The following is a 25,319-nucleotide window of genomic DNA, read 5'->3' on the forward strand; positions in this document are numbered from 1 at the left end:
CAAGTAGACAAATGAGAAAATATGAGAAAAATATGCAAATTAACACATTTACAGTTTAATAACTAAATACAAAATAGGCAATTTGTCATAAAAAAAGATATTTTGGGGTCTAGGAAGAAAGTGTTTTTATCAACACTGCACCATAATCACTGTAACATGACAAAACAGATAATAGTAGTAATAAAAAACCACTCTAAAGTGCAGTCACTCGCCTTTTACCAGAACCTTTCAACTGTATCTCATGGTCTTCATCAGCACAAAGTTTGCATAGCTGTCATCCCCAGCGTTTGCACTTATCCTAATTCAGTTTAAAAGATATTTGAGATATTTCAGACTGTCACTGTCCGTGACCTTCCGTCTGTTTTAACTGTTTCAGCGTGTAACTGTCACCGTCACTCGTTCGACTGTTACTACGACCCCGAGGTCAATCAGAGGAGAGGCAGCCTCGATAGCCACGGACACTTCAGAGGAGGAGGAGTCTGCCTCAACTGCCAGGTAACCCACACCCTGCCGTGCCCCCCCCCCTCCCCGCTCCACAGAGAGAGGCTGTTCGTGCATTCTTGTCTGTTCCAATCCTGAACCCTCTGAAAGTAATCAATATGCATTGATGGGTTTGGCTGCTGCTTACAGTCAGCTAACAGCTAACTGGAATGGAAACTTGCCTTTCAGCATCACACCACTGGAATCAACTGTGAGCGCTGCATCCCCACCTACTACAGGTCACCCGACCACCTCATTGACTCCCCACTGGCCTGCTCGCGTGAGTGACAGCTGTCCATCATGTCACGTATATCATATACGGTTTATTTTTTTTGTCTATTTGTCATCCTCATCTTGTCATCTATGTCTCTCCTCTTCCTCCTCCTCCTCCTTCTTCTACCTCCATCTGCCTCCCTGCAGCCTGCGACTGTCAGTCACAGTTTACAGACGGTACCTGTGAGGACCGGACCGGACGCTGTTTCTGCAAACCAAACTACAGTGGAGAGAACTGCGACTCCTGCGCCAGCGGCTTCATCAACTTCCCCGACTGTTACCGTGAGTTACGGCCTCATAAGACTGTCTCAGTTATGACTTTGATGTAGGAGAGTTTGGACAAAGCATTGAAACCCTCCTGCTGTGTAAACGATGAAGATTAGAATAAGAATTTGACAAAAATTGCTTCCCTGGTTTCTAATCTCCCTCTCTCTCTCTCTCTCTCTCTCTCTCTCTCCCTCTGTCCATCAGCCATCCCCACCTACCCCACCAACAACAACAATGGAGAGGCTAAACCTGCAGGAGAGATCATCAGTAAGGCTTTTCCTTTCTGCTTTGTCCTTTTTATTGGTTATGGATGAGTAAATAAAGCAGAACAAAGAGCATTTTACTGCAGAGATGTGCAAAGCGGTCAGTCCCACCATTTGAAACCTTAACTTTCCAATGACCGACCTTGACATTTTCCCATGTTCTCCTCTCAGCTGTTGAGCTGCTGATGTTTGTGGTGTGAATGAAATCTCAGTGGAATGTGATAATCAGGACCAAAACACAGTTCAGTCCAACCTCATAGGTTCATGTCAGTGTACCGTACGTCTGCTCTTGTCAGCGCGTTTGTGTTCGATCGAATCTCTGATCTGATCTATCAAAAGTGAAACAACTTGACCGACAACTCGTTTCTGTTCTCTCCCTGCAGACTGTGAGTGCAGTGCAGCCGGTACTGTGGATAACTCCTGCAGGCCGGATCCCCGAACTCGGACCTGCGTCTGTAAACCAGGTTTCACTGGCGACCACTGCGACACCTGCGCTCCAGGTTTCTATGGACTCAACTGTCAGGGTGAGAGATGCTTACATGGTCCAACTGATAGACGATTATACTCATTATTGACTAATCTGCTTATTATTCGGCCGATCCAACAGTGAATCCTTTGGTCTATAACACAACTACAGTAACAAATACAGTAAAAAAGACAAATCAAGTACAAGTATTAAATTCTAATGAGCATAAAAGGCACTGGACATGAAGCTGACAAGAAGCTGCTATTGAAGCCGAAGTGAAAACGAATCCTTAGCAGCAAAACACATTTTGTCCTTAACAGCTCCAGCGTTATACCTCCTTACCTTCCACGTCACAGAAGATACTAAACAATGAAATGATGAAACTTCAGATGAGACATTCAAAGAGAAGCCAAAATCAAATCAATAACAGTGAGCTTTAAGCGAGGAGTGTGTTCAAATCACTGTGTTTAATGGATCTGATCCCATTTGTTCCCCTCACAGACACAGAGCCAGGAATTCCACATGCTTCATTTATCGGTTTGTTTATTTGTCCTGTGGTAGTTTACCACCCAGCAACAGCTTCACACACACACACACACACGCCTGAATAAACAGCATTCCACTAAGCTGTGTTAATGACTGTAAATAGTTATATTACAAATGAAATGCAGAGTGATCACTCAGACATATTGTACACTGTTCTTCTCTCTCTTTGTCTTTTGTCTTTGAGATGTGTTATTTATTAGTCTGGTTTTGTGCTGTTTAATTTATCTAACTCTGTGTGTGTGTGTGTGTGTGTGTGTGTGTGTGTCCCTACAGCCTGTCAGTGTTCAGGTCCCGGGTGTCTGGACGGGTCATGTGACGCGGTGACCGGTCACAGCGTGTGTCGGAGTGGTTTCCAAGGTTACGAGTGCGACCAGTGTGCCCCGGGTTACTTCAACTACCCACTCTGCCAACGTGAGTCATCTGTCTTTACCTTCATCTGCCTCTCAGGCCGCCTCTCTGCATTTGGAGACTTTTGTAGCGCTAATTTATCAGTTAAAAAGACAAATAATTATTTGTAATTGTAATTATTTATAATAATAATTGTCACTCTGCCTCTTCAGTCTGTGGCTGCAGTACGCTCGGCTCTCTCCCTGAAGTCTGCGATGTGTCTGGTCGTTGTCTGTGTAAACCGGAGTTCCAGGGTCCTCGATGCGAACAGTGTAGATCTGGATTCCACTCCTACCCCAATTGTCAAGGTACACACACACACACACACAGAAACCTGCCAAGAAAATGTGATTAAATGCACCTGTAGCGGCTGATCCTCACGTACTGTAATGAAAAGAGAGATATCCTGTTGGACTGAGCACACATGGACTCACATGGAAACACTTAACCACACACACCCTCTTATGAAGTGTTACATTGCCTCGTTAAATTTTTATGATTCTTTATTGAGGTTTCACCTTGTGTTCTCACTGATACAGTTCGTGAAACGCCAAATGCACAGCCCGAATCTGGGCCATTTTTTTTTAGCACCACGCAGTTGATGTCAGAAGAAAATGTTGTGTACTAGTGTAGCTCTGCCAATCAGTTTCTAGGAAGACACCACTTTTTGGGGGGATTTTGGATGCAGGATCACATGAAATACGGTTTGAAAAACTCTTTGTATTATCAGGATTTGATTCATTTGGCCCAACAAACTTTGCAAACCTCTGAAAGCCTTTTATTCAGTAAATTAATTCCAGCAGTGAGTCACACAGCTCAGCCTGAGGATGTCTCTGATGGCAGCACTTCTTAGCTAGGATGTAATTCAGATATAATGCCATTTTAATACTTATTCCTCTGGTGAAATGCTCAAACATTCCTAAAACTCAATCAAAAGAGCCAGTGACTCAAGTATGACTCCAAGCAACTGACAGAAGACTGTGAATTAAACTTCAGCTCCATCTCTATCCATCAGAGTTTAGGGATGCTGTGTGAAAAACACCTGTGGTTGCTGATGTCCTCTGTGTCACAGGGTCAGATTCCTTTGGCGTGGCTCTGCCAGCAGGAGGAGGCTTGAAATTTCCCTTTCCCTTTCCCATGACTTTTGTTGAGACTTTTGTTTTGTCCGTTACAATTCGGACCATCGTCGTCCTCCATCAGTACCCACGCACCGACCTCTTACCTCTTACTTCACGTTGTATCAGTTCTTGTTTGTCCCGTAAACCCTCAGTGTGCTCCTGTGATCCTCGCACCTCATTGGACACCAGCTGCACTGCATCAGGTCACTGCCACTGCCAGCCTAATTACAGCGGAGCGTCATGTGACCAGTGTGCCCCTGGTTACTATGGTTACCCGAGCTGCACACGTAAGTCACCTTAAACTCCTGCCTGTTTTTGTTTTTCAATCAAAATGTAAAAGTCACTAATGTGGACAAGTGGACAAAGTGGACAAAATAATAAAAACAAAACTTTGTGTTGTTTCGACAGCTTACATGATTACCAGACTTCTTCTGAAGCTCTAGCCCAATAAATCAATATAATATATAATAGATGAAACAGATGAATAACTTAATAATAATGTGTTTGTTCCAGCCTGCCAGTGTTCTGCAGAGGGCTCCCGCTACACCAGCTGTGACCAGGCGACAGGACAGTGTGTGTGTCTGCCCAACGTGGTGGGACTGAGGTGTGACAGCTGTGCACACGGCGCCTACGGCTTTCCCAACTGCCAAGGTAATAACACACACACACACACACACACACACACACACACACACACACACAGGGTAGAACACAGGCTAATACAATGGGAAAGAGGTGTGACAGCAGCAGTTCATTTGACCAACAGCTAATACCACACACACACACACACACACACACACGTCAGAGATAATATGAGGAATATTACGAGCATGTTACAGCAGGAAAATGTGTTTTCACTTCAACATCATGTTTCAAAACTCATAATTGGCGTGTATATGCATGTGCAGCCAAATAGAGTAGAAGGCAGGAAACTGTAAAACACTGATGAATGACGACTGGTGCCACCAGCTACCAAACCTGACAGGTGATTTTACCTAACCAATGACACACAAGGTAACTCACACTACTCTTCCAAAGGCTGAATTCTGAGGCTCACTGCACCTCGTTGCATCAATAATATTCATTTCTCTCTTTGTCATTACAGCCGGTTCCTGCCACCCTGCCGGCTCTGTTCCGTATGCGGTGCAGCCACCAGTGGTAAGTCTTTGTTTGTTTATATGTTTGTTTGTTTGGCTCATGTTGTATTGATTAACAAGTTATATAAGGTTGACTGTGACACAACACAGTTCCAAAGGAGCTGAGATAATAGACGCAGGCATGTATCCCTCCACTGTATGTTTTCTTTGGTGACTTTGTGGCATAAGAGTAGATGTAAATGTAAGTAAACTATTCTCCTTAATGTATAATTGCATTGTTTGTGGTCTCAGTAATATTAGTGTTTAAAAGTTAGTGTTTTTCTATTGTGTTTTATCTGAAAGAGGTGGGTTGCTGTAGGATTGTGACATCCATCCAGCTGGCAGTAGAAACAGACTCACTGGTTTATTCTCATCCTCTCAGGGCCAGTGTGAGTGCCGTCAGCATGTGGAGGGTCCAGCCTGCGACAAATGTAAACCCCTTTACTGGAGCCTCTCCCCTGACACTCCTCATGGATGCACCAGTAAGATAAACACACACGCACACACACAGACACACACAATTCCACTTGTTTGAGTGCAGTAAATAGAGCTCATTAACGAACTCGTAGAACTCATGAATGAACGTGAGTGTGTGTGCGTCTGCTTTCTCCTGCAGACTGTGAGTGTAACATTGCCGGTACTGTCAGCGGTGTTGCAGAGTGTGCACAGGTGAGCAAATGAAACTAGGAAATAAACTTCCACCCTGTGTTTACACCTCCTGTAAGGACTCACAAGTATTTACAGCTGAAGACAAACGATTCAAATCTAGGATTCTTTGTATTTGTATTTGATGGTGATTAATACTGGTCTTTTTATTAGCAGCAGCCCTGTCTCTAGGTCAGTCTCCATGCTTCCTCTTATCGTACCGTTAGTAATAATCTCTTTCTTGTTTGTGACAGGAAAGTGGTCAGTGTCACTGTAAGCCCAATGCTTGCAGTGGAACCTGCTCTACCTGTAAAGATGGCTACTACAACCTGCAGGAAGACAACTACTTCGGCTGCCAGGGTGAGTCCTCATCAGCGGTGTTCATTAGCTGTGGGTTTCCCCTCTCGTATTTCTTATTCCAGCTTTGACGTTGGTGTGTCTTGTACTCAGGTTGCCAGTGTGACATCGGAGGGTCTGCAGGTCAGTCTTGTGGAGAGAGGAACGGCCGTTGTCGCTGCAGACCCAACGTGGAGGGGCCGAAGTGTAATCTGTGAGTTTAACTGCTCTTGAGTAGTACGCGCTGTTCTTGTAGATAATAATATATAATTGTGAAATGAATTATGATGATTTTTGGGCTAACTGCAGTGAACAATGAGACTGGTCAAGATGATTAGTGGCCTTCATTTTTCACTTTATTTCAAAATGATGACTGCATTTCCCATAGTTTCAATTCACCAAAAAAGATGCAGCTTCCATCCCCAAATGAGGTTCTTTGTTACTCTTTCTTTCCTTCCACTTAATGGTAATGGTAATTACATAAAACACAAATAGTGCAACAGATTAATAGCAAAAAAAAAAGTGTCATAAAGGCTTTTGTGGCTTATTTCTTAAGCATCATCAGTACGTGCATAAAAACATGAGAAAAAAGTCCATATGAAGAAAAGCACGTCTCACAGCTGCTAAATGTAAAGGTCTGGATGTTTCTACATGAGCTTTGTTACCTTCTAAATGCTTGCAGACCTCGTCAGGATCATTACTTCCCAGACCTCCATCATTTGAAGTTTGAGATTGAGGAGGGAACCACGCTGGACGGCCGGCCGGTGCGATTCGGCTACAATCCCCTGGAGTTCCCAGACTTCAGCTGGAGAGGTTACTCCCAGATGTCCCCCATACAGGTAGGAACGTTACCTCGTAGCCCTCACTTTGGATCTTTGCCATCGGTCCACACAGTAATGGTTTGGTTGGGTGTGAATATATGTTGCATTAAAGATAAAGATACAGTGTTTTTTCATATAAATACAAACCTGAATTGGTTTGAAAGAAACACGCATTTACTGTTGATGTTTACTATGTATGTAGACTTGAGATATCCAGTACTGTCAGATCATCACATTTCTTGTCATCTCACAGTTTCTAATACATAAACTACAGAAATAATATAGAAATGTCTGTTTATGTGCTGTTTAACGAATGATTTGTATTATAAACCACATATTTTTGTGACTGTGGCCCGTCAGTAATGCTCCTCCTGCATGAAATAGGCAGCCTCCTCCGTGGGCTGAATGTGGTGTAGAAATTTAAAGGGAAAAACTCTCTTGGGTGGAATTACTTCTCAGCACGTGTCCCTCTAAACGACATGCTGGTTTAACATTTCATATAATTTAGCATTTATGTACTCATTGGCAGACCTTAGGCTAAACTTGTATTCCTGCTCTCAATAGGATTCTGAAATTTCATGCATTATATTAAATTAATTAAATAACAATATGGGTAAATTCATTTTGCCCATGACGGTCGTGTTGAAAAGTGGAAACCCAGAGAGAGTTTTTTTTCTTCTTTCTTTTAGTGGTGATAGTTTTAAATGGTGATGGTGTTAAATTCTGGCTTTTGGCTTTGGTTTCACTTAACTGTCTTCTATTTTTCACACCTCTCTACCCTTCTTTGTCTTCCTTCATCCTTCTTCCATCTTATTCTTTCCTTCCCCTCCCCTTTTTTTTATCTCCTTCCTCTTCACTCATTTCCTTAAACCTCCTGCTCTTCCTTTTCCTCTCCCCCCTCTTGTCTCTCTCCCTGTTGTTGCTCTCCATCTTGTGTCCCGTTCCTCCCTCCCGTTTCCCTGCTGCCTCGCTGGCCGCTCCTCCGGCAGTCCAAAGTGTTGGTGTCGGTGTCGGTCAGCTCTCCAGACCTCTTCCATGTGGTGCTGCGCTACGCCAACAGGGGGGGTTCGGATGTTCTGGGCAGGGTGTCAGTCATAGAGGACGGCTGGAACTACTACTGTGGTAACTGTGAGTGCTGGGCTGGGTTCTTCCTCTCTCTGGCCGTCTGTCACTCATTCTAACAGAGGAAAAGGACACAAAGAGGAATATCTTCTCAACTACTACCTGTATTTTCTGATGCTCTCCATCCCTCACTTCAGAGGCAGGGCAGTGCAGTAAATACTGGTTTTAAAAACTGCACCTCTTGTCCATTTACTCTGGATTTCCACGCTGTGCTCAGGATTTCAGCTGTGTTTCAAACATACGAGTCATAAATTCAGATTCCAGGTCAGAATTTCAATAGTGCCGATGGTAAGAACTAAAATTTAATATAGAACGCTTGAGAGTGAGGGTCTGCTGAGGTTTTAAACATATCAGTCTAAAACTATGAATATGAAAATATAAATCATATAGACCATAAACAACATGAATCAAAGGGCATCTGTTGTGTAAAGCATCTGTGAATGTTTTGAAAAGCACTCATTATATCCTCTCGTCAATGGTTGGATCAGATCATTGTGGATGAGGCTGCAAATGAGGACTAATTTATGGATATTTATCTAGTTTTTGCGTCAATCTGCTAAAATATTTTGAAGTATTTTAGTTCCCTGGATCAGCCAAAAACATTCCTGCCTGGTTATTCTATCAATTTTCAATTTTTTCAACTGAATTACCAGAAAATATGTTTTACATGCTGCAGAGAAAATCCTCTGTGTCCATGTTTCTGCAGAGGTTTTACTGACCTGGACTTGTAATTACATTTTAAAAACCACATATATGTATGACTTTGATTGGAATACATCTCAATTCCTGGGTAGATCCTCTTTCTGCTCCTTTTTGGATTCCTGTCCTTCATACCTGGCCCCTGTCAGGTATCTGTCTGTGGTGGTTGGTGGTTTTGAACAGATGTTGGTGGCGGTCCCTGCTCCATCTTCTCTCACTGTCAGGGCCACAGATCAGTTCTGAGTGCAGGGATTTAAGACTAAGTATTCATATCTTCTCCCCTCCACACTCCTCCCACGTTGCCCCCACCCCCACCTCCCGTCCCTGTAGACTGCAGTGAAGCTTCAGGTTTATGTGAGCGAAGCAGACGTCTATCTGACTCGCTTCATCCTCAGATATGTAAACTCTGAGGGCGCCACCTCCAACGGTAAAATAACAGCCTATCAGGTCAACCGCAGAGGTAGGTCTCCACCAATCACGAGAGAGTATCAGTGTGAGTTTGTGACTGTGTTAGCAGTAGAGAAGACGTGTGTGTGTGTGTTTCTCTGTGTTTTGTTGTAAGTAAATCTTAACCAAACACAATTCATATGGTCTGAATGATTTTCAGTGATTCTATTCAGTTTGTTGCCCAATTTTCACATTTTTTGACTCAAATGCATCTACAGCATTTTAGCTTTAGTATCTAACACCATACATTTCTAATGTGTGTGTGTGTGTGTGTGTGTGTGTGTGTGTGTTTTGTAGGTTCCGAACAGTCCAAACAGATCGTCTTCGCTCCCAGCACGGAGCCCACTTTTGTCAATGTTCCCCAGAACAACTTTGTGGAGCCGTTTGTTCTGAACCCTGGAACCTGGACTGTGCTTATAGAGGCTGAGGGAATCCTGCTGGTGAGACACACACACACACACATGCACCTGTTTTTATCCTCTTAAGACCCGAGCTCTTGTTTGATATGCATTTTTTTATTTCTCTTTGCTATTTGGGCTTATTGGACCCTGATAAGTATAAAACCTAAGCATCATCTTTTTACATGGTGTAGTTTTAGAGAAACATTATGTCCACATATGTGGACAATCTGTCTTCATTTCCAGAAAACACAATAAAGTCACCTTTGTGCAAAACTCTTTATTTCCACCCTGAACATAGTTTTTTTCCAGCTGCTTTTGCATGTATTTATAACACATACAAAACATATTTTGAACATGTTTTGAAAATCACGGTGCAAAAAACAATATGAAATATCAACAATTTTGCCCACATACGTGTCCATACGGCCCCAGCTAAGCAGAATTAACTACTATGGTGATATAACCCAAAATGTGATGTCCACGCATGTGTACGCCAGGTCTTTAGAGGTTATACACGTGTACAAATATTGGGTTTTCACTGTGAGGGTTAAACTGCCAATAACATCCAACAACGCTGTATTCATGTTCTGTTCTGTCTCCAGGATTATCTGGTCCTGCTGCCCAGTGCCTACTACGAAGCTCCCATCCTGCAGATCAGAGTCACTGAGCCCTGCACCTACAGCTCTGCGCCAGACGCCAGCCACAAGTAAATATGCGCATATATATTTAACTTATGTCAAGTGGATCAATTGCCAATCAATAACCTTTTGGGAAATGCGCTTATTTGCTTCCTTACCAAGGTCGATACTGGGGAGTTATGTGTGGGACTATTTCTTAGCCAAGTGCAGTGAACTGCGCTGCAATGGTTGCCTGGTAACCTCAGGATGATGACAAGAATCCTAGAAATCACTGTGCAACAAAAAAAAACTCTTTGGTTTTTGCAACATACAGAAGTGTTGGCAGAGCAGATCTTGTTACCTCAGGACAAAGCAGGCTAGCTGCTTTCAGTCATTATGGTCAGCTAAAGGACTGCTGGTGTTATCTTCATATTTACTCTACAGAAATGAGAGTGGCATTGATACAACAAATAACCACAACCATTCCTTTAACCAAAATCTGATTCAGATCTTAACATCAATCTGTCATTCAAAATCCAATAATTGATTCTCAGAAAATCTCCCTGCATCAACAACCTGACCATCCTGTTCTTGTGAGGACATTAAGTCTTAAAAACAACAGCGACCCTGTTTTAAGTTGCTCTCTCTGTGTCCGTCCAGCTGTCTGCTGTACAGGTATCTGTCCCTGGACTCCTTCCCTTCCATCTCCGGCATCGATGCCAGCTGCGTCAACGACAACCACCTGCCGCGCCCCTGCCCCACCGAGAGGGTCACCCGGCACCACCCCGACATGGCCGTCTGCAGTGGCTTTGATGTAAGTGAAGGGAAAGGGAGAAAGGGGATGTTTGTGCTGCATGTGTGTGTAGGTAGAAGCACAAACACTCAAATACACAAAAAACACATTTTCTAAATATGTTTCATGTTTCTGCTGCAGATCAGCGTCGAGCTGCGCGGCCGCCTGCCATCCCCAGGTGACTACGTTCTGGTCGTGGAATATTCCACCGAGGAAGAACTGCCACAAACTCTGTCTGTGGCCGTGAACATGCCGGGGGCACGAACACACCAGCACCGCGTCACCCTGCAGCACTGCAAAAACAGGTCCGCAGAAGGCCCGTCCTTGATCCTACATTACATTTACTGTCCTATATTTTAAATGAATCAATTCAAGCCACCACATCTGCTCTAAAAAAAATTGTTTTCCACACTCCTGACCAATATTGCTGCTGCTGGTAATGATGGTAGACCTGCAGGTTTATGATTTACAGAGCAGCACACCAAGGAACTGACTAACAGGGCATTTATCATTCATTCAACAAAGCCTAAATGAAAAAAAAAAAGTTTTATGACATCCCAGTTTGTTGTTGATGGTTTGCTGCTACCTCACAACTGTCTGACTCTTCATACCACAATTTACAGCAGAACTAACATACCGTCTCAGCACACCTTCACTGAATACACACTTTTGTATGAGCAATTAAAATCCCCAAATCATTTAAAAAAAAAAAAGGTTGGTGTTTCAGCATCATGAAACTGAAAATGAAAATGAATCCATCGCCAACAACAATGTTAGATGAGCTGCTTAGATGTGAAGATGAGCAGCTGACAGTGCGCTGTGCTCTGCACAGGTAAAAATGATGCTGTGTTTGGTCTGGCTGCAGACTGTTTCTACTGTAATGTGTGGACTCAGCTGGTTCACAGTTTACCGTTACCGTCTGGTCCTTAATAAGTATGTCAACAGCTCTCAATAAACCACTATCTGTGTGTGTGTGTGTGTGTGTGTGTGTGTGTGTGTGTGCGTAGTTTCCTGTGTCGAGTCGTGGCCATCGACGAACAGAACAGAGTGGCCGTCTTCTCTCTGCCCACCAACGCCGAGATCCAGCTCATCTCTGACCGCACCAGCTTCTTCCTGGTGAGATGCAGCCCCCGTGTCACATGACTGACCCAGTGCAGTGGTCACAGGATGAGCATGCTTGAGATGCGTTGTTAAGTCAGAAGATTCTTTGTCCTCAGATGGTTTAGAGCATAAAACAAAAGATTTTCATACTTAAAGTGAGCCGATGTTTTCGGTTGTCTCCCATAAAACGTGAATTAATAACAGAAATGTCGGCTTTATTCATATATTACACGGAGAAAGGATTATGTTCCAAATACAGTTGTTTGTCAAGTCTCTTAAACAAATCGCCATCAATGTCCAACCATGTTAAAATACTGAAACAAATGGCACGAACACGAACACACAAGATTTTTTTGAATGAATGAAATTGTTGATTGCAGTGATCAATGGTCTTCTCATTCTTTTGAAAAAATATTACAAATATTAAGTGTATTAAATTGCATATTTGGAATGTCTAAGCAGTATATTTTGGACGAATGACTTTCTAAACAAATAACTGTGTGTTTCTTCATTGTCCTCAGCACAAAGTCTTCCTGGTGCCTAAAGACCAGTTTAGCATGGAGTATGTCGAGCCCAAAGTCCACTGCATCAGCACTCATGGACAGTTTTCCCCCGACAGGTGAATTATTCTGTAAAAGCTCCACGTGTCTTAAAAACTCCTTCATGAATATTCCCATACGCTAACGTCTCCCCTCCCGTCTCCTCCTGCAGCTCCTCCTGCGTCCCGTCGCGCTTCCAGACCCCGTCAGACTCGCTGGTCCTGAAGGAGGGCCAGAGCTCCTCCATGCAGGAGTCCGTCCTGGCCTCCCCCGCAGCCGCTCCTCTTCTGCACCTCCACCAGGCAGACGAGCCGGCGTGGACGGGAGGAGACAGACCTCCCCACGGCGCGGACAACAGCGACCACGTCAGGCTGGATTCCCTGCAGGTACGGGCGCTGATGGAGGATGACGGACGTGCTGCAGCCAGCAGTTCATTTCACTGCTGAATCTCTTGTACGAGCCTGTTCGCAGCAGTTGTGTTTTTAATTTCTAAAGTTAGAAGTTATTTATAGATGAGCAGGAAAGATCATGATTTAATACATTATAATATTCTATTATTGACCAAACAACATCAGAATATAAAGTATTTTAAGTTAAGGTTCATCTGGACCAGCTACACTCAGAAACCTTGAAGTGCTCTCAGTTCTCCTCTGAGATTGCTTGCATGCTTTTGATTAGAAGTGCAGATGAAATTTGAACCAACTGTAGGAAATGACCCCAACACGCAAAGGTTTATGGGTATAAGGAAACAGATGCTCACGTCTGATATCCAGCAGGTGTAGGATAATAGAGTCTGGACTGATACACGTATTCAACCATATCTTGAAGCGTTCCTATCTTGTATAGAGACCTCATGAGGAAGTCCATGCTGAGCTTCAGTTACAGGAATAAGGAAGGGATTTAGTTTGACTCGCCAAAACCTCCAACTTGATGGGATTTACACGGAATCAAGACCTTCCGGTGCTAAAAATGCAACACTGTAAACCTTGAAAAATAATTATTGAAATGATTGAGAAATGATTGAAAATAGAGAAAGTCAAGGGAAAAAAAACAAATCTGGATTATCGTTATCTCTGACATCTCTGTGGCTCTTTTCCCTCCCTCCCTTACCCAGAATGCAGTGGTGTACTCTAGCCGCGTCCATGCCCTCGGCCGTTACGTCTTCATCCTCCACTACCACCAGCCTCTCCACCCCTCGTATCCCGTGCAGGTCTACATTAACGGAGGACGGATCTGGCAGGGTAAGAGCAGCCTCTGAGACACGGTAGCTGCAGAGCAATGAATAGACAACAACACATGAAGGTAAAACCACTTTTGGTTTGTCGTGCGTCAGGCCACACCAACGCCTCCTTCTGTCCCCACGCTTACGGCTGCCGTAACGTCCTGGTCTCTGAGAGTCAGATCATCCTGGACGTGACGGACCACGAGGTCTTCCTCACGGTGCAGATCCCCACCGACAAGACGCTGTGGCTGGTAAGTTTCAGTCGTCGTCCAGAATATCGCTCCTCTTTCCTCCGGTTACAGAGTCAAACACTTCCACCAATATCTCGCCTATTTTCTGGTGCTGTGCATTAAAAGTGGACACATTTCAGCTCAACTTTGAGGTATTTGTACTTTACTTGAGAATTTCCATTTTCTGCTGCTTCATGCTCGTCAATACCTCGCTTTAGTTTTTACAGATTCAGCTCATTAATACAAAATATGAATCAAATAATACAGTATGATGCATTGATATTATTAAACTACAAAGTTTAGCTCCAACTTGAGAGGTGCAACCTTACTGGTGCTTACGAATGAATGCGTTTATCAGCCAGCTCCAGAATAAACCAGTGTTCTCACTCTGACCTGGAAAAAGTCATTCATGCATTTATTATCTCTAGACTCGACTTCTGTAACTCCCTCCTTTCTGTCGTAAGTCACTCCGTTGCCTCCGATTAGTTCAGACCGCAGCAGCGAGGCTTCTTACTGGTTAAAACAGACGACGTCACATCACGTCACATCCACCTGGCTCCTCTCCATCGGCTTCCTGTGCCATTTAGAATTGATTTTAAGATTTTACCGATCACGTTTAAAGCACGTCTGGGTCTGGCCCACGAGCTACGTAGCAGAAATGATGTCCCCATATGAGGCGGTTGGCAGGCTTAGATCCCTGTTTGGGGCCCTGCGGGCTTAGTGAAGGCTTAAATCTAGAGGTGAGCGTGCTGTGGCCATTAGGCCCCCAGCTCTGGGACCACATGTCTGAGGGGGTCAGGCTTGCAGAATCTGTGACTTCTTTGAAATCACTTCTTAAAAACCATTTTCATAGAGTTGCTTTTATGTGATGCCATCTTTTTATTGCATTTATTCTTCAATTTGTGTTTATTTATATTAGTGGTTTGATTCCCGGGCAGTGCATAATCATTTCCCTAACTTCATTGTACCGCAATGACAATAAAGGCTATTCTATTCTATTCTATTCTATTCTATATTTAATGTGTATTTATTTTCTTTTGTCTCTTTTGCCATCCTTATCTTTCATCATCCCTTTGTCTTCTCTCCACTGTGGTTTTGTGTTTTCACTTTATTTTATGTGACCTCACTGTTTGGCTTCCAGTTGTTCTGTCGCCTTCTGAGTATCCTGCTTTTGCTTTGTCTGTCAAAGCACATTGGAAGCTCAGTTTTTAACATTATTATCAATAATAAGTAACATAAAACACATTATTCATTAGTATTTTTTCTACATAATGAGTACTTTTACCTTTGTTACTCTGGAAAATAGTTTTTTCTTTCTTGGTTCCACTCTCCGTCCATCCCTACCTTGGCCCTCCCTCCATCCTCTCCGGTTGTACCTGACGTGCTGTGTCTCTACAGGATTATGTGCTGGTTGTGCCCGAGGCTAGCTACAGCTCCAGCTACCTGAATGAGGAACCTCTGGATAAGTCATACGACTTCATCAGCAACTGCGGCCAAACCAGCTTCTACATCAAGTCAGTACCCTCGCAGGAGGGAAGTTTACAGGCTGCACATGCAAAGAAAAAAACACCAACCGTTGTACAACTAGTCATAATATGTTTTTATTGAATTGGTCAAAATGTCCACATCAGTGTGCTTCACAGTATGTGAATGATTAACTCTTCCTCTCTCCTCTTCCTCCCTCGTCTCTACAGTCCCTCCACCGCCTCTCCGTTCTGCCTCGGCTCAGCCGTGTCTCTGTCGGCCTTCTTTAACAACGGGGCGATGCCCTGCGCCTGCCATGAGGTGGGAGCCGAGAGCGACACCTGTGAGCCGTTCGGCGGTCAGTGCCGCTGTAGACCAAACGTGATTGGCCGAGACTGCTCCATGTGCGCCACGGGCCACTGGGGATTCCCCAACTGCAGACGTGAGTGTTCGGTTGGGTTTTCCTCACAGCGTTCAACACCTCTCACTGTCCGTCTTTTTCCTCCCTGCCTGTCTGAGAACTGTATTTCTCCTTGGATGGATTTTCTCCGACTAACCGCATCCCCTCTCATCTTCCCTCCAGCCTGTAGCTGTGGCACGAGGTTATGTGAACCGGTGACCGGTGACTGTATCTGCCCCCCGCGGACTGTGCGCCCAGAGTGCACCCAGTGTGAGCCCCAGACGTTCGGCTGCCACCCGGTGGTGGGATGTGAGGTCTGCAACTGCTCTCAGCCCGGCATCATCTCCTCTGACGTGAGCTGCGACACACTCAGTGGACAGTGCAGGTAAGACGAGACAAGACGGAGGAAGTAATGATTATTGCTGATGTGCCTCAGGGACATCGCGGCTCAGTGTCATAGCCGGATCGAGCAGTCAGAAGCAGGCCGACTCTGAGAATGAACCAAAACAATAAATGCAGTTTGTTCTCATTTCTCAGCCCTAAATCATCTGCTGCTCCCCACACTGCCACCGCTGTGTGATAGGAAACAAGATTTCTGCGTCAGCAAGTTCAGCTCCCAAATGTCAGGCCTCTGCGTGGAAATACCTAAAAAGGCAGTTATTTCTCACCCGTTTTGTCTCCTGACACGATCTTGGCTCTGGCTCTCCCACCGGGTTGATTGCCTGTGTGTTTGGCCAGCTGTACTTGCCAACTCTTGTCTGTGTGCTGTGGAAGCTGCAGGTTTAAAAACTGTCTGTTCTCGTCCTTATCTGTCTGCCTCTGCTGTTCCTCCTTCATCCTTTATATCATAATAATGGGCCTCATTTGACGCTGTATTGCTACTATACTTCCCCCTGAGATTAAGGCCTCCTTTTCTGTCGGCATCTTTTATGGTTACATCTACAATGGTAGTTTCAAAGGCAGCCCACATTTACATTATCCCATGTGTTCTGACAAGGATCAGGAGTTAGTGACTGTTTCAGCTTCTTCTTCACTCAGACTTCGACTCGTTGTACACCTGATTGGACGAAGATACCTCTCACTGTTATTGGTCTTTGCCTTCAATGATCAAACTGCAGAAACATATCCTGGAGACTCTCTTGCTTGAGAGGTCTCCTGCTCTTATGTATGCATACTTTTACAGGGTGACACATTATATCTGTTTGTTTAATCCTTACAGACTGGTTGCCTGGTAACGTCATTCCAGGAAGTAACTTTGCTCGGGTAGAAAATAGCTCCAGCATATAGCTACCCACAAAACCCCAAATGTTCATTTTTATGTTGAATTTGTTGCACGAATTAAATGAACGAGATGTCACATGTTAATTAGCGACCTCTAGGGGTGCAGATAAGCAGATTTTACCTTTGGACAGAGCCAGGCTGATCATCTACTGGCTCCACAGTTAGCATGAAAAGTGACTACAGGTGTCTGTATCTCCCAAAATGCTGAACTGTTCCTTTAAGGTAAACAGACCCTGATTGACACCAACCTCGTCTCACTTCTTTTTCGTCTGTCTTCAATTTTTTGAGTTGCTGTGAGAATTAAAGCATTCAAGATATTTTAAATCACTTACAAACACACACATGCACACACGCACACACACACACACACACACACACACACACACACACAGGAATGTGTGTCAGCTTTGTCCAGACAAGACAAGGATGCAAAGCTGAAAGTATTTTTCTGCCTACAGGCTCTTATCAGATCACATCTCAGCACCTGGCACCAGTACACACACACACACACACACACACACACACACACACACAGTTGCATGTGCCCTGCAGCCAGCTGCCAGTGTATCACTTCAACAAGTCAAACTTTTTATGATTCATTGCTGTTCTCATTTGCGATGGATAATGAGGAGCAGTAAACCTTTCATCTTCTGCTAAATTGAAGTACATTTTAGCTCAGAAAGGTCAAATGTGTTTGTTTAGAGATTAATTAGCAAGCGTTCATTATTTTTTCCAGATGTAAGAACAACGTTGTCGGTCGGCAGTGTGATCGCTGTGCTCCCGGTTTCTATGGTTACCCCAACTGCAGGCCATGTGACTGCAACGAGGCAGGAACCGAAGAGGAAGTGTGTGACTCCTTCACGGGACAGTGTCTCTGCAAGGTGGGGCAGCACACACACACACACACACACACACACACACACATGCTCCTGCAGTCGTAGTGTGTCCGAACCTGCTGTATGTCCTCCACCTGCAGGAGAACGTCCAGGGTTCACGATGTGATCAGTGCAGAGTTGGTACGTTCCACCTGGACCCAACCAACCCGAAGGGCTGCACCAGCTGCTTCTGCTTCGGAGCCACTGACCGCTGTCGCAGCTCCGACAAAAGACGCACTGAGGTATCGTCGGACTTTCATTAAACTTGATCAACTTTGTGCTAAAGAGCAATGAAATCCAAATTTGGGAATTCTTATGATGCAGCTAACAGATACATTTCAAATCCCGAATAGATTACTGTACAAATTTGAGATTGGTCTTACAGCAAGTGTGAAGACTGTTTAAGCTTTGTATGTCACCTATGCAGTCCCACTGGGACTCAGTGCCGCAGTCAGTTTTGTCTTCAGGGATGTTTGACTGTGTCAGTGAATGACTTTGTGTTGGCTGTCTGATCTCCTCTTCTTATCGCAGCTCTTCTCTGTCTCGTTTGTTCACTCCTGTTTCACCCTTTACCTTTCTCCTCCCCTGCAGATCATGGACATGGAAGGCTGGGTGCTGCTTGGAGCAGACAGACAGGAACTACCAGTGGCGGTGTATCCTGGTCAGGACCTTGTCGAGGCCGACCTCAGCGACGTGCCAGATGTCTACCAGGACCTCCACTGGCACGCAACAAAGACTTACCTGGGAGACAAGGTAAGAGAGGACAGACAAAGGAGAATATTCAGAATCCGAGCTTTAATTCAGTGAATTCAGGTGTAATTTGAAATACTTAAAGCAAGCTTGCAAATTCATGTACACATAAACAATAAATGTACACGCATAAAACCGGGCCATGACGCAGGAGCTAACATGAAGAGACATGACATGAACCAGGAAGCAGTGTGACGAGTAATTACAAAATTCAAAAACAAAATTAAAATCCATCCAACACATGAGCTGTAGTGCAGACTGTGTTCATGTACCTCTGTGACAGCACACTGCATGAACTAAAGCCACAGTATCTCCCCAACCTCAGAGACCACAGTAAACACATGAGATATTTCCATGGCGTATCAACAACTTCCTTGATAGTAATAACAAGTCAGGCATGACCAGGCAAACTGGGCTCGTTGGAATTTTGTGTAGGATTTTGCTACGCCTTTAGTGTCTTAAATACCTGAAGGTGTGGACGTGGTTTTTCTGCATTTACTCATTGAAGGTGAGAAAAGATCCTTCCATCTAACTCTTGGCAAGAAGCAAATGAGCCCATTTCCCAAACTGTTAAACTGTCAACAAGCAAACTAAATAAGCAAAATTCTAATCACAAGCATCCATGTAAGAGCTGAAGTTCTTGTTCTTAATATTTAATTTACAAAAATCGTAGTTTTGGTCAGTAATAAAAAAGTACTAAGGTTTAATATGTAGCATTAGTTTTCCAGATTGAGACTTAAAGGTACTTAAAGGCCATGTGCAATTTTCAGAAAATCCGTGTTATTAATGATACTGGTGGCGGTTAATTGAAGTGAGCAGTGGTGGCGGGTGAAGAATTTCACAGAGGAAGCCAGTCAGCTTGCTGTGGAGATTATGTTGCCAACTGATGGCAATTATATAGCAATTTTCATTTAGCTGAAATATCAAGCCATCTGTAGTTTTTCCTAGTAGTTTTTTGCTTCATACAGAAATCAGTTATAGGCAACAAAGAAAGTACAGCATAAAGCAGGGTCTGCCTTATCGTGGGACTAACCAATCAGAGGCTTCGTGGCTCCAAAAAGTCAAAATGGCCACGACCATGAAGCCAAACTTGAGGCTTCAAAATTGTAGTCACAAAAATTGTCACAGGAAGCAACATATATAATAATAATAATAATAATAAATAATACATTTTATTTAAGGGCGTCTTTCATGACACTCAAGGTCACCTTACAAAAATACAAATAAAAAGTGCATTACAACAAACAATACAATACAAAGACAGTGCAAAAGGTCAGAGGGAGTAGGAGAGTTTGAACAGATGAGTTTTGAGTCTGGTTTTAAAGAGGGGTAAGGAGGCAGTGTTGCGGAGGTCAGGGGGGAGTGAGTTCCATAACTGGGGAGCCGAGCGGCTGAATGCTGAATGCTGAATGGGGAGCTCAGAAGATAAGTGTGTTATTATGTATGAAGCTATAAAAGAGTGGAACACAGTCTAGCATTAATATAACCAAATGTCCCCAATAAATATACCTTCACTTGCTTGATACTGACTTAGTGTCACAGACTTTTATTCACATTCAAATCAGTTATACATCCATGACACAACTAAAGCAGACAGACAGACAGACAGACAGATGGACGTATCCTGCATCATGATCCAGAAGCTCAGATGAGGTGCTGGGATACACACCAGTGTTTTCGTCTAGATGTTTGACTCGACAGCTTGATGTGTGATTGAATCAGCATCAGTCTGCAGCTTTATATAAATCCCAGACTGAGTCCGGTCACGCTCCATAAACCAGCTTCAAAAATCACAGTTGCAGTTCAAAACCTGCAGGTTACCATGGAAATGAAGGCATTTTATCTCCCACGGATAAAACACAGGCCTCGGATCTTGTTCCTGTCAGACTGTGCAGTCTGAATGTAATCCATTGTTGTCTGCATTAAGACACGATAGCATGAGATTAGAGATCTGAGGTCTGCTTTGCCTCTCTTTCTATCCCTCCTTTATTTTAATGTACTTTCTGCCTCATTGCTGTTCATCCCTGTCTTGTGTTTTTAGGTCTGTTTTTTCATCTTTGTATTTTCTAAAACTGCCATCTATCATCAGATCAGACACAGCACATCTTTCTCCTCTTTTAAATCTCTTGTAGAAATGCACTTTGGCTTCTTCGCTGTGTCTGTCTGTCAATCAGTTCTGTTTTTTTTATATCTCATCATAGGCTATACTTTATTTTTGGTGTTATGTTCCTTTTATAATGCTCTTATTTTATTAGCATTAGAAGTTTTTTTCTGTTTTGTAGCACTTTGTAACGATGTTTTAGAAGGAGAAACATGAAGTTATTATTATTATTATTATTTACTGTCCTTCCCTGTTTTCTTAGGTCTCATCCTATGGAGGTTTTCTGAGGTATCGTCTTCACACGCAGACCATGAGAGGAGACGTGTTGTCTCTGCCTGCAGAAGCCTCCAGGCCTGACATCATTCTCAAGGTACAAAGCACACACACACACACACACACACACACGCACACACACACACACAAACACACACACGACTGTGGCTGTAACCACGGTTCGCCTACACACATATACGGACATATACAAACATGCACAAGAGAGTATCATTAAAAAAAACAGTCCTCCTGCCTGCTGTCTCATGTGATACATACACACTCTGTTGCATAACTGCACACACACTTTTCATTGTATTTCTGTATTTCGTCTGTTCCCCCCCCTCCTGCAGGGTAACCAGATGACCCTGGTGTTCATGGAGAGAGAGTACTCCTCACCCGAAGAGCCTCACCTGGGAATAGTTCACATGGTGGAGGTAAAGTCACCTCAGGCTGTTTAGGCTCAGAATCATGTGACGAGTTGAATTTAACCGACTCACACAGACCAGCAGCAACACGTCGGATTAGTTATTGTTATGTTTGTTTAATATTGATGACCGGAGGGAAGAAGTTATGAGTCAAACCTGAGATGGAAGGAAGAGAAAAAGTTATTAGTTGTAAAGATTTATCAGTTTTGGGACCTTAGGTTATGTCATCTTGTTTAGATCCAGAGCTGCTGACAGGATTGACGACCTGACATAGAGCTTTATCGTTTGATGGTGGTAGATTTGTGTGAAAGTGTGTTTTCAGACTGCGATATGCCATAAACTGCTTATGGGGACGGGCTTTATAGATTAGATAATCCACCAATCCACCCCCCTCCCAATAGTGTTCTTACAATCCCTTATATAAACGTACTAGTTACCTTACTTTTTTATATTATTGCAGTACTTAACTTGACAAATGAGCCCCTTTACATTCTCAGTCTTAAATATCTTATAAGTAACATTTTGCCTTTTCCTCATTGTGTTTTCTTTTCCATTTGCTGGGCTACAGATGTCTCTGTCTACTAACTTTGTTTCTATTTCTTTTGTGCTTTTTAATGTGGAACTCTGCCCGTGTCCCTTCATGGGACGTCATTGTAGAATAAAGAAACTGAACCCCAGAGAAGAAGAATCTGATCTCCTGCTCGTCTCTCCTCTTCCTCCCTCCTTCTTCTCCTCACAGGGAAGTTTCCGTCACGCTCAGACCGGTAACTCAGTGTCCCGGGAGGAGCTGATGATGGTTCTGGTCTCTCTGGAGTCCCTGCAGATCCGAGCCCTTCACTCCCAGTCGGCCCACTCGGTGTCGCTCCGCGGCGCCGTGCTGGAGGGCGCTGAGAACCTGCCCGCCGGTCGCCATGCCAACAATGTGGAGATCTGCATGTGTCCGGCCAACTACCTGGGAGACTCATGTCAGGTGAAGCCCACACCGGTTTTTAGTTGACCAATAAGTCGTCAGTATTTAGTTTTAGACCAGTAGTGTCTGTCTTTTGGTTTGGTGGGAGGCAGCTAAAAAAAGACTTGTTGATCCTGATGGCCCACATTTTGTTTGTAGAAAAACGAGGCTGCTTTTTATCGGCAACACAAACAAAACACAGTTTTATAGCCAACAGAAATGATTTTGTCAATCATCAGAGAATTAATATTAAACTATTTGGTAATTATTCAAGTTTCTTATCAAGCAAAAATGCCAAAAATTCTTTCTTTGAATTTTATGATTCTAAATTGATTATTTTATTTTGGGGCCATTGTTTGGATGAAACAAGTCACTTGAGGACGTCACCTTGGGGAGTTCTTCTCTGAAATTTTATGTACAAAATTAATTGATAAATCAAGAAAATAATAATCAGATTAGAAGTGAAAATGACTAATGATCATAATTGCTTCAGCCGTACATACTCGTTCCACATTTTGACGCTCCTCTCCTCTCCCCTCCCCTCCTCTCCTCTCCTCTCCCCTCCTCTCCTCTCCCCTCCTCTCCTCTCCTCTCCTCTCCCCTCGTCTCCTCTCCCCTCCTCTCCTCTCCTCTCCTCTCCCCTCCTCTCCTCTCCCCTCCTCTCCTCTCCTCTCTCTAGAAATGTGCTCCGGGTTACTACAGAGACACTATTGGCCTGTTTCTGGGGAAATGTGTTCCCTGTAACTGTAACGGACACTCTGACCAGTGTCTCGATGGATCTGGAATCTGTCTGGTGAGTGAATGATAAATCTTTTCCTACTCGTTGGCAGTCGACACACACATAAACTGTCCTTCTTTGTTGTCTTTGGCATTGTTTGCAGATTAGTCATTGTTTTGCCATCTTTTGTCTCTCTGGCCATCAGGACTGCCAGCATAACACAGCCGGTGACCACTGTGAGAAGTGCCAGGGTGGTTTCCTTGGCAACAACAGTCTGGACGGACAGGCAGTGTCATGCTCCAGTTGTCCCTGCCCACTGAGGGTCCCATCCAACAAGTCAGTGCACTTTAGTGTCGTTCTTTCAGCCTTCCTATTGATACTTTACTTTACAGTTGTTGTCATCTTTTTATCTCAGTGAATCATGGACTCTTGTTATAATTACTCCTTGTTTGTTTCTGCCTGTGTAGTTTTGCAGAAGGCTGTGTGCAGAAAGCCGAAAGGATGCAGTGTCTGTGTATGCCTGGGTATGCGGGGCCGAACTGTGAAAGGTAAACAGGCTCTTGAACACAGCGTGGGGCTGCTGATAATAATAATCTTTAGTTGGCGGTTAGTGCTGTAGTTTCTCATGTAGAAGGTCAGTGGTGGAAGAAGTCTTCAGATCCTTTTCTTAAGTTAAAGTAGCGATTCCACACTCACTCACACTTTCACTTACTTGTTTAGTTCTAATATTTAGAGTTTTTTATTTGTCGTTGAGCAAATTTTCAAAGAAAGATAGTTTATAGATTTGAACTTTGAAACGTTCATATCTTAAGCAGTATAAAGGAGAACCTGCAGATCCATGTCATTAAATATTCGCCTGTAACACAGGTGCGCCCCTGGTTACTATGGAAACCCCATAGTGCTCGGCAGTAGGTGTCAGCTGTGCCATTGCCACGGCAACACGGACCCCAACATGCTGTTCACCGACTGTCACCCGCTGACCGGCGAGTGTCTCAGCTGCATGCACAACACGGCCGGGCCTCACTGTGACGTCTGCGCCCCTGGTTACTACGGAGACGCCGTCACCGCCAAGAACTGCACCAGTGAGTTCAGCTTTCAAAAGTTCATCACATTCAGATTCCTAAAGGTGCTTTCGGTTTAAGCAGTTTTCAGGGGGGGGGGGGTTAGGATGTGTCGGCAAATGAAAAAGCTGTGTGTGTTCTGTGTTCTTCACAGAGTGCAGCTGTTCTCCATGTGGCACCGAGTCATGTGACCCTCACACCGGACAGTGTCGCTGTAAAGCAGGAGTCACTGGGCCGCGCTGTGACCGCTGTTTGGTAAGAGTTTGGTTTTCTTTTATAAATTAAACATTCTTCAGTGTCGAGTATGAATTTGAAGATGTAGTTCACGCTCATTCATTTACAAACAGCATAAGAAAACAGATGGAAGCTTCTAGTCAGAACAAAAGAAATAATTGAGCTCTAAATACAATTAGCCAGCAGACAAGATTGTCTACCGGTAGACAAACGCTAGCAAGTTACAGTCTTTACTCCTCTTCGTCTTTATCAGGCAGCAACTTTTCAGCTTCACCTCATGCCTCCATCTGTTTTCCTCCCAGGATGGCTGGTTCGGCTTCGACTCGTGCAGTGGCTGTCGTCAGTGCGACTGTGACGCTTCTGCGGCGCTCGTCCAGCCGTGTGACCCTCAGAACGGTCAGTGCTCCTGTCAGCCCGGCGTCAACGGGCCAAACTGCAGACAGTGCGCTCCTGGACACTGGGACTACGGACCCAACGGATGCAGGAGTGAGTGAATGCATGGCATGCTATGCAGCAAAGCACTGAGTGACTCTGCATACACTAATTATGAGGATTTTCTTTTTTTCCAATGTTGTAGTAATCCATTTTAAAATGTCTGCTCAGGTTATACTGACTGCCTCTTTGATCACGTTACCAATTATTTTAAAAGGTGATCTATTCATTGAGTTTGTTCAAGCACTTCAGAAACTCTTTTTGTACCGCACCTTTGCAGCCTAAACAAGAAGTCCAACTTCAACTGGAGTCAATACATCTGCTGTTGGAATGGGGACGGCATGAATAATTACAGCTTTGCAGAACATTTGTTGAAAACCAATCATGGATTGGAGCTTTGCAGCAGGAATATTGGAGACATCGGCATTAGTAGCAGTTGTATTACTA

At 44.0% G+C, this 25,319-nt stretch overlaps 1 protein-coding gene across 1 annotated transcript in view; it reads left to right on the plus strand.

Annotated features, from left to right (window-relative positions):
- lama5 (laminin, alpha 5) overlaps positions 1–25,319 on the plus strand; it is a 94,315-nt gene that overhangs the window by 52,444 nt on the left and 16,552 nt on the right. Inside the window, exons 8-47 of the mRNA XM_070838984.1 lie at positions 377–495; positions 670–760; positions 901–1,035; positions 1,225–1,287; positions 1,667–1,807; positions 2,569–2,706; positions 2,856–2,990; positions 3,953–4,087; positions 4,314–4,451; positions 4,906–4,958; positions 5,319–5,418; positions 5,553–5,605; positions 5,836–5,941; positions 6,032–6,131; positions 6,600–6,756; positions 7,728–7,866; positions 9,304–9,446; positions 10,010–10,113; positions 10,685–10,838; positions 10,959–11,122; positions 11,825–11,933; positions 12,440–12,537; positions 12,630–12,843; positions 13,572–13,698; positions 13,791–13,930; positions 15,308–15,423; positions 15,604–15,815; positions 15,957–16,158; positions 17,791–17,935; positions 18,031–18,171; positions 18,521–18,682; positions 21,043–21,150; positions 21,404–21,487; positions 22,218–22,448; positions 23,107–23,220; positions 23,351–23,481; positions 23,613–23,693; positions 24,013–24,227; positions 24,361–24,461; positions 24,743–24,926. Coding sequence (XP_070695085.1) covers positions 377–495; positions 670–760; positions 901–1,035; positions 1,225–1,287; positions 1,667–1,807; positions 2,569–2,706; positions 2,856–2,990; positions 3,953–4,087; positions 4,314–4,451; positions 4,906–4,958; positions 5,319–5,418; positions 5,553–5,605; positions 5,836–5,941; positions 6,032–6,131; positions 6,600–6,756; positions 7,728–7,866; positions 9,304–9,446; positions 10,010–10,113; positions 10,685–10,838; positions 10,959–11,122; positions 11,825–11,933; positions 12,440–12,537; positions 12,630–12,843; positions 13,572–13,698; positions 13,791–13,930; positions 15,308–15,423; positions 15,604–15,815; positions 15,957–16,158; positions 17,791–17,935; positions 18,031–18,171; positions 18,521–18,682; positions 21,043–21,150; positions 21,404–21,487; positions 22,218–22,448; positions 23,107–23,220; positions 23,351–23,481; positions 23,613–23,693; positions 24,013–24,227; positions 24,361–24,461; positions 24,743–24,926 — 5,283 coding nt within the window. The remainder of the gene's footprint in view (positions 1–376; positions 496–669; positions 761–900; positions 1,036–1,224; positions 1,288–1,666; positions 1,808–2,568; positions 2,707–2,855; positions 2,991–3,952; positions 4,088–4,313; positions 4,452–4,905; positions 4,959–5,318; positions 5,419–5,552; positions 5,606–5,835; positions 5,942–6,031; positions 6,132–6,599; positions 6,757–7,727; positions 7,867–9,303; positions 9,447–10,009; positions 10,114–10,684; positions 10,839–10,958; positions 11,123–11,824; positions 11,934–12,439; positions 12,538–12,629; positions 12,844–13,571; positions 13,699–13,790; positions 13,931–15,307; positions 15,424–15,603; positions 15,816–15,956; positions 16,159–17,790; positions 17,936–18,030; positions 18,172–18,520; positions 18,683–21,042; positions 21,151–21,403; positions 21,488–22,217; positions 22,449–23,106; positions 23,221–23,350; positions 23,482–23,612; positions 23,694–24,012; positions 24,228–24,360; positions 24,462–24,742; positions 24,927–25,319) is intronic.

Source organism: Pempheris klunzingeri, chromosome 11 (genome assembly GCF_042242105.1).
Source record: "Pempheris klunzingeri isolate RE-2024b chromosome 11, fPemKlu1.hap1, whole genome shotgun sequence".
Taxonomy (NCBI): domain Eukaryota; kingdom Metazoa; phylum Chordata; class Actinopteri; order Acropomatiformes; family Pempheridae; genus Pempheris; species Pempheris klunzingeri.